Here is a 12,396-nt window from a genome sequence, read left to right on the forward strand (position 1 = left end):
GCCTCAGTAAGGGGCATATTCTGGCCTTGTGCAAGGCCTGTGCCCAGCTTACCTCAAAGGCTTGCCTCAGCATCGAGACTTAAGACTATTTTGTATGCCACACCCCCATACTCCTTGGCGCCAGATATTTCTGTTCATTCTGGGGGAAATTGTCTAAAAACCCCTCAGTTGCATTGGCTCCAACTGCTTAGCCATCCACTTTGGGGCAAGCTGACAGAGCCCTATCCCTACCCCCTTCATTGAAAGCCAAGAAGCAGCCCAAACCTGTGGAAAGGGAACACTCCCCTCATCATAAATCCACTGCCCATGTCCAGAGGCTTCCAGAACTTCACTGAGGAAATTACTGACTTCGCTGAGCAGTCATAATCCTGGTTGTCAAGAGGATCAGCATCGGTCATCACCTTCTCTTCCTTTGAGCAAGGATACTTCTCGTAGATCTACCAGTTGACGCACTAGCTCATCTTCCCATTCCAATGTCATGGAGGTGAGCTGGCAGTCCCCAGCACCAAATAGACAATCTCAAGCTGTGGAAGAGAGGCCTGAAGGTGATTCCCACGATGTCAGGATTTACAGCCTGGTGCTGTCCATGATGATGCTGAGACCACATGGCACTGAGATGTTATGGATGTTGGCCATACCCCCATCATTTTATCTGGGGTGACCTGTTCGTAGCCATAGCGAGAGCAAATCATGCAGTTCAATGTAGCAAAATGTAAAGTGATGCACATAGGGGCAAAAAATCCAAACTTCACATACACGCTACAGGGGTCAGTGCTATCAGTCATAGACCAGGAAAGGGATTTAGGCGTCTTAGTTGACAGTTCCATGGGAATGTCAACTCAATGCATGGCAGCTGTGAAAAAGGCAAACTCTATGCTGGGGATCATTAGAAAAGGAATTGATAATAAAACTGCAAAGATTGTCATGCCCTTATATAAAGCAGTGGTGCGACCGCACTTGGAGTACTGTGTCCAGTTCTGGTCGCCGCATCTCAAAAAGGATATTGAGGAGATAGAAAAAGTGCAGAGAAGGGCAACAAGAATGATTGAGGGACTGGAGCACCTTCCCTATGAGGAGAGGCTGCAGCGTTTGGGACTCTTTTAGTTTGGAGAGGAGAGGCAGCTGAGGGGGGATATGAAGTTAGAGAGTCCTACCACAAAAAGAATTATGCATGGGGTAGAAAATGTTGACAGAGAGACATTTTTCTCTCTTTCTCACAATACTAGAACCAGGGGGCATTCATTGAAAATGCTGGGGGGAAGAATTAGGACTAATAAAAGGAAACACTTCTTCACGCAACGTGTGATTGGTGTTTGGAATATGCTGCCACAGGAGGTGGTGATGGCCACTAACCTTTATAGCTTTAAAAGGGGCTTGGACAGATTTATGGAGGAGAAGTCGATTTATGGCTACCAATCTTGATCCTCTTTGATCTGAGATTGCAAATGCCTTAACAGACCAGGTGATCGGGACCAACAGCCGCAGAAGGCCATTGCGTTCACATCCTACATGTGAGCTCCCAAAGGCACCTGGTGGGCCACTGCGAGTAGCAGAGAGCTGGACTAGATGGACTTTGGTCTGATCCAGCTGGCTTGTTCTTATGTTCTTATGTTCTTAAATCCTGATCCATTTCCAGGACATGTTACCTTGATGCCAGGAATCTATCAGTTCATATTGTTGACTGTCAAAGCACCAGTTGTTCAGTCCTTGATGCCAGGCTTTGACTAGCCCTCATAGACATCATTGTAGCTGAATGTCCTCCAGTCCTTGGCGCCAAGAATCTCTCAGCCCTTGTTAACGCTGTTTTTCATCATGATGTCAAGATTACTCCAAAAAACCGTGACGACAGGTATTCACCTAATTTCTGCAGCATCTTGCCAAATCACATTTCAGCAGACCCTAGGGATTCCTTTGATGAGGATTCTGAGAGAATTTTGATCCTGTCTCCTTAGAACGAGTTTGGCCAAGCATTGGAGATTTCTCCCTCCGATGGCCTTTCTATGTACTTGGAACAGATAATTCATATGGCCATTGGACTGAATTTAACTCTGGTCACCGCAATGGATGGCTCAGCTGACCCTGTGATGAGTTTCCTGTACAAGAACCGGGCAGTTCTTCCAGTGTTGGTGTGATTTCAGAGGTTCCCTCCAGCCAAGCTAATACTGGTCTGTATTTGAGATATTTATTGATCAACAAGTCGGGAGATGAACTGGACCTTTGCCCTCCCATACTGGACCTTTGCCCTCTCAATAAACATCTGAGAGTATGTAAATTTTGGATGTTAACACTTATAAACATTTTGCCCTTAGTAACTCTGGGTGCTTGGTTCACAGTCATTGATTTGCAGGATTCATTCTTCCACATCTCCATACATCTCGACTGTAGGCAATATTTCAGGTAGTGATACATTTTATGAATACATGGTGCTGCCTTTTGCCCTTGCAACAGCACCAAAGGTATTCACTAAAATCCATGGCTGTGGTGGTGGCCCATCTAGCTGCTAAGGGCCCATCTAGGTACTTCCCATATCTAGATGACTGGTTGCTAGTGGGCAATTCCCAGGAGGATATGGTCCCCCAGGTTCAAGTTACCAAAGAGCCCTCTCACTATTAGGGCAATTGGTTAATGAGGAAAAATCGGTTGTGATTCCTAGTACTTCTATAGACTTCATCGGGGCAGATTTGGATTCATGTGTGCATGAAGTGTTACTGCCCATATTTAGGGCAGTCTCAATAGCCAAACTGGTTCAAAGTTTCAATCCAGTGGGCCATAACCATTGAAAAGTTTTTGGGGTTTATGCCCTCGACCACCATAGTGGTATCTCAGGCCAGGCTTAGGATGCAACACTGCAGGCTTGGTTCATTTTCCAGTTTAACCCTCTATGGGACCACCAATGATTGAAATTTTTGGTGCTGAAAGCTGAAATTAGATCCCTTTCCTGATGGTATCATGAGAACAATCTTTTGTAAGGGGTTTCCTTTGGGGTCCCTACAATTGAGCTACTGTTTATTGATGCCTCTTTATATGGTTGGGGTGCTCTTTGTACGGATCATTCTGTATAAGGTGTTTGGTCAGAGGCTGAATTTCATCTGCATGATAACATGCTAGAATTATGGGCAGTGAGACTAGCTCTCATCACTTTTTCAGAGTTGATGTCTGGAAAGAATGTCCAGGTCATCACAGGCAACACTACAACACAATACTACATCCTGAAATGGAGGGGGGGCATGGTTTCCCTTCAATTTCATAGAGAGGCTTTGAGCAATAGACCACAACATTTCCCTGAGTGCTATACATATTGCAGGAAAGGACAACAGGGGCAGAGTGAGCTGGAATTGTGCCCAGGACACAAGCGTGCCCTGTGCCCCTGCCATGCTCCCGCCACGCCCCCACACCGGTGTACGTCCAGGGCATCACACCCCACCCCGCCCTGTTGGTGCTACGCCATTTTCATCATGATGTCAATAAAGGACAATATATTAGTAGATGCCCTGAGCAGGAAGAATTTTCACATCATGCGTGGTCTTAGCTAGATGTTTGACCTATGGGGAAGCCTGGCAATAGATCTGTTCACTTCGTTCCAGAACTTAAAGTGCCCTCAGTTTTGCACCTGTTCAAGGATGGGTCAGGCTCCCTGGGGGATGCATTTCTGTACACACGACATGAGATGTTGCTCTTCATCTTTCCCTCATTCCCTCTGCTTCAGGTAGACCAGTCATCTTCCATCGTCATTTCTCCAATATGGAGCAGGAGACACTGGCTCCTCACCCTACAGAGGCTGGCATAGAGCCAAGTGCACTATTTTCCTCCAGCAGAGACCTCCTTGTACCGACAGGAGATTCAATCACTCCATCTAGCAGTATGGCTGATCCTCTATTGGTAGAGTGGCCAGAGAAGGCTTAACAGATTCTGTTAAATTTACAAAAAGCCTCTACTAGAAGGTCATAGGGAGAGAAGTAGAAATGATTCTCAACATGGAATGGGGTGTTGATCCTTGTTTGTGCAAATTGCCATTTATTTTTATTATTTGGTTCATTAAAAGAGGCTGGACTTGCTAATGCTTCCCCCCCCTCCTCATAGGGTGCAGAGTGCACCCTATATTGTTTAGACATGTGAAGAGCCCTTCTGTTTTATTTGGAAAGAACAAAATACTTATGAGTAGACCAAAGTTCATTTGTTTGTTTTGCATGGCCTTGTAAGGGGCTGTGCACTGTCTAAGACACTGTCAAAGTGGGTATCCAGGGCTATCCTCAAGGTTTATGCCATGGCTGAAGTCGACTGCCCCACTGTTGTGTGTGTGCACTCCTCATAAGCACAAGCATGCTCATCTGTGTTCTCTACACATGTTGATACCAGAAACATCTGCCAAGCAGCAATATGGTCCTCTACATCAACTTTTGTCTAGCTTTATGCCATAGATCAAGGATTTAGGTAAGGGGGGGTTCTCGGGTTCAACCCCCCCCATTGCATGTCCGAAGCTCCGCCCACCATTTGTGGGCTTTTTGTATTTAAAGGGTTTTTTCAGTTTTTGGCCTGCAGGGGCCGCATTTTTAGGCAAGCGGCACCAAAATTTCAGGCTATTGTCAGGTGACACTCCTGATGATACCAGCCAAGTTTGGTGAAGTTTGGGTCAGGGGATCCAAAGTTATGGACCTCCAAAGGTCCATTGTTTCCAATGGGAGCTAATAGTAGATGGGGCTACCCTTTTGAGGATCCATATATTTGGACCCCCTGAACCAAACTTCACTAAACCTAGGTGGTATTATCAGGAGAGTCTCCTGCTGACACCAGCCAGGTTTGGTGAAGGTTGGCTCAGGGGGTCCAAAGTTATGGACTCCCAAAAGGGGTGCCCCATCCCCCATTGTTTCCAATAGGAGCTAATAGAAGATGGGGGCTACACCTTTGAAGGTCCAAAACTTTGGACCCCCTGAACCAAACTTCACCAAACCTGGGTGGTATCATCAGAAGAGTCTCCTAAAGATACCCTGAAAGTTTGGTGCTGCTAGCTTAACAACTGCACCCCTGAAAGCATGAAAAGTGACCCCCCAGATTTCCCCAGATTCTCCTTTTGAATCCAATCCCTTCAGCATCGATTTAAAGGGAGAATCTGAGATCTCCAGATTAAACCTTGAAAGTGATGCTGTTTCTGGGTGGTGGATAATCCACCCCAAAACAGTATCACTTTCAGTGTTGTTTTAACTGGGGACCCCAGATTCTCCCTTTAAGATGGATCTAAAAGAAGAATCTGGGCTCCCTAATTTAAACACCATTGAAAGTGATGCTATTTGGGAGTGGATTTCAGCATAACAGCAGCCACCCATGGGGGGAGTGTGTGCAAACCTCAGGTTTTGCACCAGGCTCCATTTTCCCTAGCTACCCCTCTACCTGGAGGGGAGGGAGAAGGGACTGCTGCTACCAGCTGGGAGCCCAGCCGGTGGGGGAGGGCGGACAGGGCAGGGGAGTCTTCCATCTCTGGCCTCGGAAAGCTGCTTTTATAAGCACTGAGGCCAGGGGCGGGGCTTGGGGAGGTGTGTCCACGGCCCCAGGGGCGGGTGGGGGCGTGGCCTTGCCCCCGAACCCCCCCCATAAAAAATCTATACTTATGTCACTGCCATGGATGTGGACTCCAGAAGCAATAGACCTGTTGGGAGAGCAGTGTTACAAAGGCTGTTCAAGTAAACTGTGTAATAAACTGCTGTTTGTTGACACACAACATGGTATGGTTTTTATTGAATGGAGATTCATTATATAGTCTCACCCTGTGTTTGGCTTTACATGGTCTGTTTAGCCGGATTAGAGGCTTCATTCACAGTGTCATCCCACTTCCAAGGGGTTTATCTTGCTACACTCCCATGTGGGACTGCACAAAAGACCATGAAGATGAAAACAATGTTGCACTTACCTGTAACTGTTGTTCATTGAATGGTCTACTGTGCAGGCACACATTCCTCCTTCCTTCCTCACTGTGGACTATTCCTTCACCACTCTGACTTACCTGTATGTGTCCATTTACCTCTCAAGGAAACTTGTCCGCAGCAGGGGTTGGAGAACAGAGGGGACTGCTCCTTCCCTCTACAATCTTGAGACCATTTTGGTGGGAAATCTTCCCACCCAAGGTTCCAAGGGGGAAGGGGAAGGAGCACTCTGTTACTACAGGAATGCCTGAAGAAAAGCTTGCTATTCTTCTCAATGGCAGGCCTGCACATGCCCAGTCTCCTACGTGCCTGCACAGAAGTCCACTCAATTAACAGTAGTTATGGGTAAGTGTAACATTTTTTTTTTGCTATCATACTATTATGTGAGTCTGTTAACATTTTGAAAAAAGTATGGAATCCTTGCTTCTGTTCCCCCTCGGGAGGGTCTAAGAGGGACTTTGCGGGCATTGCTGTATCATGTATTAATTTGCTGCATTTTAAATATGTTATTTAGTGATTAATTTATATATTGTTTTTATGCCTATTGTATTTGAATTTTGTGTTGTCCGCCGCCCAGAGCCCTTCGGGGGTTGGGCGGGATATAAATTTGAAAAATAAAAATAAATAAATAAATAAATAAATAAATAAATACAAAGTATAATATTTTCATTGATGAACTTCAATTTCAAGTAATGCAATTTATCAACCAGTGTTACAAAGCTGTTCCTAACCATCAGCTTTGGTCATGGGAAGCAGAAGTAAGTCTTGACCTGCCCTTAGAAACATGATCTATTTATTAATGTCCAGCCTGCCACCCCTTAGGGGATGAGTACTTCAGGCATACATTATTTATGTCTTGTGTGCATTGTGTGAATGATTACCAATTTAAAGATCACCTTTCTGTTGGACAGCTCCAGTAGTGATGTAAACGATGCAGTCACCAAATTTTTGGACCTGTATATAAAACAACGCTTTAGGAGCAGATCCTGAACATCAGCCTTCTCTACCTGTCCATTTATTTTAGCTTCCCTCTATTGGGTTAAGTGGATCTATGTATATAATGTTGTAATGCCATTAAAGGTTCTTTGTTTGTTTGATTACCAATTTAAATACTCCTTGAAGGATTGGTTTATCTAGCTGATTAAATTTTACATAGGAAGAGATGCTTCTGTGAAATAGATGCAAAATCATTATTGTTCAAAACATTCATTACATTTTTTTTGTACTCCCATGTCAGTCACCACAGGAAGCCCTGTGAGAGAAGTGGCATCTAGTTGTCCACATCCCAGATGGAAGAGCAAACTGGTACTATTTGTTGTGGCAACTATAATAGTAATTGTTATAATAGAGAGATTGGTGCTATGTGTAATAGAAGAAACAGAAATGCATGGGCCATTTGGACCAGTGTATGGTGGCCATCTGTCACCACCTAAAGAACTTCCCTAAAACATAAATGCCCCTTTGGAATACCCAAGCCTTGGTTGGACTGCTGGAGTAGAACAGGGGAGATGCCTGTTCAAAACCTACAGTAGTTATGAAACTTTTTAGATGTGCTTGGACTTTCCAGTATCTCTCAACCTTATCTCTTAAAACGTTGTAGTAAGGACAAAACATTCATTACATTTTTTTTACTCCTATGTCAGTAACTACGGGAAGCACTGTGAGAGAAGTGGCATCTAGAGAGTTGTCCACATCCGAGATGGAAGAGCAAACTGGTACTATTTGTAGTGGCAACTATAATAGTAATTGTTATAATAGAGAGATTGGTGCTATGTGTAATAGAAGAAACAGAAATGCATGGGCCATTTGGACCAGTGTATGGTGGCCATCTGTCACCACCTAAAGAACTTCCCTAAAACATAAATGCCCCTGTGGGTTACCCAAACCTTGGTTGGACTTCTGGAGTAGAACAGGGAAGGTGCCTGTTCAAAACCTACAGCAGTTATGAAACTTTTTAGATGTGCTTGGACTTTCCAGTATCTCTCAACCTTATCTCTTAAAAGGTTGAAGTAAGGACAAAATGGAGGAGGGCCAGGATACAAATACGATTGAAAATATGATGAAGAGTACCATGAGGAAAAAAAATGCTGATGATCATCCTGTTCTGAGATGAGATCTGTTTTATTAACAAATTAAGGACATTCTGTATTTTATATGCCTTAAAATGCTTCATATTTATGGAAACTCTGCCTAGATGTGATAATTGAATGAGGAACTGAAGTTCTGTACAAGTACGAGTGAGGTGCTGTTAGGCCATAAAAAGTCCACTCAAGGTTTTCAAAGTCTATCCTTCTGCTCTTGCGGGGCACGTTTTACCTCCAATTGGACTGTTTTACATTTCAGTCTCCTGTGCTTGGTCATCTATTTTGGATGGTGTTACACACCCTGTTAAAGAGTCACAGATCTTGCCTATGGCAATGGCATCTTTAGCCAACTTCAGCTGGTCCCCCAACTACAAACCACTTGGAGCAACAGGATTTGGCTGTAGTTATCCATGTTCTCATTAAATCCAGTTTGGACTAATGTAGTGCAATCTATGTTGTCCTCTGTACAAAAGTAGTTTGGAAAGCTGCCAGTTTGTTTCAGATCAGAATGCTAAAATAGACCCTTGTAGTTCCATAAGGCCTGGCACCAAAACATCCCAAGGTCCATCTTCTTCTGTATGTAACTGCCTGTCAATTGGTGTCATCACTGAAGAAGCTGCTCAGGGTGCCTCGATTCTGAATCTTGGTGGATGAGCACTAGAGACAGGACCTTGTTGGTAGCTACACTCTGTTTGTTTGTTTGTTTGTTTGTTTGTTTGTTTGTTTGTTTGTTTGTTTGTTAGTTAGTTAGTTAGTTAGTTAGTTAGTTAGTTAGTTAGTTAGTTAGTTAGTTAGTTAGTTAGTTAGTTAGATTTTTATACCGCCCCATCCCCAAGGGGCTCCGGGCGGTGTACAACATAAAATCTCAGTACAGCATAAAATCTCAAAATCTCAAAACCTTTAAAAACAGCAGTAAAATTAATAATAATCAGAGGTGTCCCACAAAACCCCATTTTTAATTAAATCCTCCCTAAGAGGGAGGGATGGCAAGTCCCATTAGATGAAAAGGGCTCAGATGTAAGGAGCCAAAGCGGAGGAGGGGGGCACCTTCAGTGGCTGGTCTCTCCAAAGGCCCGGCGGATCAACTCCGTCTTGCAGGCCCTGCGGAACTCGCTAAGATCCCACAGGGCCCGGACAGCTGGAGGAAGAGTGTTCCACCAGGCTGGGGCCAGAGCCGTAAAGGAGCCCACTGACACTCGCGTTGAGGCCAGCCGCATCATTGAGGGGCTAGGAACCACCAGTAGATTGGCCTCAGCTGAACGGAGAGACCGTGTAGGGACATATGGGGTGATGCGGTCTTGAAGATACGAGGGTCCCAGGCCGCGTAAGGCCTTAAAGGATAGTATTCTCTCCCCTCAAAAGCTTGCCTGACTCCAGACATATAGACACCAGATTAAGAAATTTTATTATCTTGGCTTTATCGATTCTTTTAGACTGAAGTTACTCACTTTCATAATGATTTTAGGTTATTTTAGGATGTTTATGATCTTATCCCCCCAACTGATATTAATATATTTAGTATGTTTTACCTCATCCCTTCTTCCAGAACTGAGTGATGGACATGGTTCTGTCTCTGCCTTCATTTTATTCTTGCAACAACCTAGGCTAAAAGGTGGGGACTGACCCAAAGTCACCCAGTAAGTTTCATGCCCAGTGGAGATTGGAACCTTAGTCTCCCAGATATAGTCCAGAACTCTAAGCACTGTATCACACTGACTCTTATCCTTTATTGTCAGTTTTAAAATTGATTGATTGTATTGTTTATTATTTATTTATTAAGCTGCCTTTAAGTTTTATATAGAGGTGGAATATAAATGTTTTATACAGAACATTCTATAAAATGCCTGCTAAAATGAGCTCATCAACATATTTATGTTTACATTTTTCTAACATTGTCACAGACTCAGCATTACAAGTACTAGATTCAAACATAACTGCTGACCACCCAGAGGTCCAAGATATAGTAAATAAAGCAATTCAAGTTGCACTGCAGTCACCCATATTACTGCCACCAGAAATGTATTCTACAGCATTACAAGAAGCCGTAATGGAGGTAAAAACACTAATATCAAATATAAGTAATTTTACAGAGTTTATGGGCGTTTCCCCACTCACCACAAACCCCCCTATGCCGTGCGCCCGGGCGGGGTCATCAAAAGGCACTGTTTACAAGAGCACCAGGGATGCCGCACGCTGAGGGGGCGCGACAGCAGCCGCGTTGGGGCGGCTGCGCTGTCGCCGCCCCTGTCGTGGGGAGTGCCGGGGGACCCCATGCTACTTGAGGAGAGTAGTGCAGGGCTTAAGGTAAGTGGGGAAAGGCCCATTATGTCTTTATATTGTCGAAGGCTTTCACGGCCGGGTTCAACTGGTTGTGGTGGGTTTTCCAGGCTGTATGGCCATGGTCTGGTGGATCTTGTTCCTAACGTTTCGCCTGCATCTGTGGCTGGCATCTTCAGAGGTGTAATATCCTTGCTGTTTCTCCTCTTATTACTGCTGTTGCAGGGCATGAAATGGTGAATCACTCCCTGGACTGATAAGCCCCACCCGCAATACAATACTATTACCACATCTTTGCATAACAAGTTCCACCCAAACACTTACTGATTGGTTCCCCACCCTGGGACATGGACAATATATACCCCAAACATTTCCTTCTCTCTGGACACAGTGTGTAACAGACTTCCCTCTGTGATACACCTCTGAAGATGCCAGTCACAGATGCAGACGAAACGTTAGGAACAAGATTCGCCAGCCCTTGGCCACACAGCCCGGAAAACCCACCACAACCAATAGATAGATTGGTTGTTAGTTGCAAGGAGAGAAGGAAACAGGGAAAGTGAGGATATGGGGTTGCCTGGAAGAAAGAAAATACTGTGGGGAAGAGTATAAATGGGAAAATAAGGTACGCCTTGCAAGTTGTTGTGGATTCCCTGCCAGGATCAGCCTAGCCTGACAGTGAGTGCTGTACAACCTGGCCTTTGTTTTCCTAGGTAGAGACTGCCAGGGAAGGAAAAGCTGAAAACAGGAAGAGGGGCAGTTAACATAGGCTGGCTGGTGGTTGGGAAGGAGAGAAGGGTTCAGGAAAAGGGGAGAGGCTATGGGGGTTTTTAGAGAAGGAAAAGAGGAAATACTGAGGGAGATCCTGGCTCATGTTCTCACTAAATCTCGGTATTTTATTACAGCTCACTACAACAAATAAGAACAGGTTTTTGGGTGCTCCATTGAACGGAGGATGGGTAGTGGATAATTTTCCTCCATTACCAGAGTACTGGTCAGCTTTGACAGAAAATGACCTTCTGCCGGATATTCTAATTTGTTTGAAGAACACTGAACAAAATGGTTGGTGAATATTTATAAAGGAACAGCTAAGATTACAATACAATGTTTGAAGCTATTTTTACAATTTCACTTATCTAAATAAAATGCATTGTTGTATTTTTAGCACATCATTTATTTTCACTTAATTTCAGACTCTGATGCCTACATTCAATTTTGAGGTGTATGGGGTTTTTAAAAATGGAGAATAACTTCTGTTGATATAGAGATGTAAAATTTCCAGGATGTTTGAAGCCGTGGGGAGGAAAAACCTTTCCCACATTCCTAATGTAGTTTGTAAAATGCAGTTTGAGTTGTTTCTGATCTTGTGAAATATGAGCCCAAGGTTCAAATAGAAGTAGGTCTCACATAGAAGTTGATCTTTCCCAACACCCCTCTCCCCTCATTGTGTCTTTTGACCCATAAAATGCTGATGTTTGGGATAGAAGAACATATAGGATGAAGGATCTAATGAGGATAGGAAATCCGGTGTATTTGCTTCTCCGGCAAGCAAGATTTCCACTTGTGCAACAGGCTCGCTTGGCATAAGAGGTAAAGTGGGAAGATTTGGCCTACTTGCTACAGCCCTGTTCTGAGTGGAGTTTTTTGTCCATGTTCATGCCCCAGCATTTTGCAGCTGTTTGGAAAATGGGACCCCAGGGAAGATCTGTATCTATGAACACTTCCTGGCATCCAGTCCTATACATCTTTCTGTTTAAATTGTAGGAAAGTTGTTATTGAATAGGCTGTATATGGCAAATAAAGATGAACTTGATGCTAAGATTCTAAAAAGACTAATGGTTGAAGCTTTAAAGCGGAAACAGGAGGAAGAAGAAACAAGGTAAAAATATCTGCTAACGGTTTATTGCAGAAGCTGCTTAGAATAGTCTGTGTTCGGTCACAATAACCTGTTTTTGATTTATACTGAGAGAAGATACAGAGATTTAATACTGTGGATTTCCATTGCCTCTTAACACAATAGGAAGTACAGAGATGAGAACAGATTGCATCCTGTGCTAGATATAACATAATCACTTGTGAGTTCTGAGTTCTCCTCAATTCCTCTGAGAGCAGGATTGGGA

General features: G+C 44.0%; 1 protein-coding gene across 8 annotated transcripts in view; it reads left to right on the plus strand.

Moving 5' to 3' along the window:
* Positions 1-12,396, plus strand: part of AK9 (adenylate kinase 9) — a 94,378-nt gene that overhangs the window by 30,319 nt on the left and 51,663 nt on the right. For all 8 annotated transcript variants that reach the window (XM_048492898.1, XM_048492906.1, XM_048492913.1 and 5 more), the window contains 4 exons: positions 7,559-7,630; positions 9,901-10,052; positions 11,182-11,338; positions 12,041-12,155. In XM_048492898.1, the coding sequence (XP_048348855.1) occupies positions 7,559-7,630; positions 9,901-10,052; positions 11,182-11,338; positions 12,041-12,155 (496 nt within the window). The remainder of the gene's footprint in view (positions 1-7,558; positions 7,631-9,900; positions 10,053-11,181; positions 11,339-12,040; positions 12,156-12,396) is intronic.

The sequence above is a fragment of the Sphaerodactylus townsendi genome, linkage group LG01 (assembly GCF_021028975.2).
Source record: "Sphaerodactylus townsendi isolate TG3544 linkage group LG01, MPM_Stown_v2.3, whole genome shotgun sequence".
In the NCBI taxonomy this organism is placed as follows: domain Eukaryota; kingdom Metazoa; phylum Chordata; class Lepidosauria; order Squamata; family Sphaerodactylidae; genus Sphaerodactylus; species Sphaerodactylus townsendi.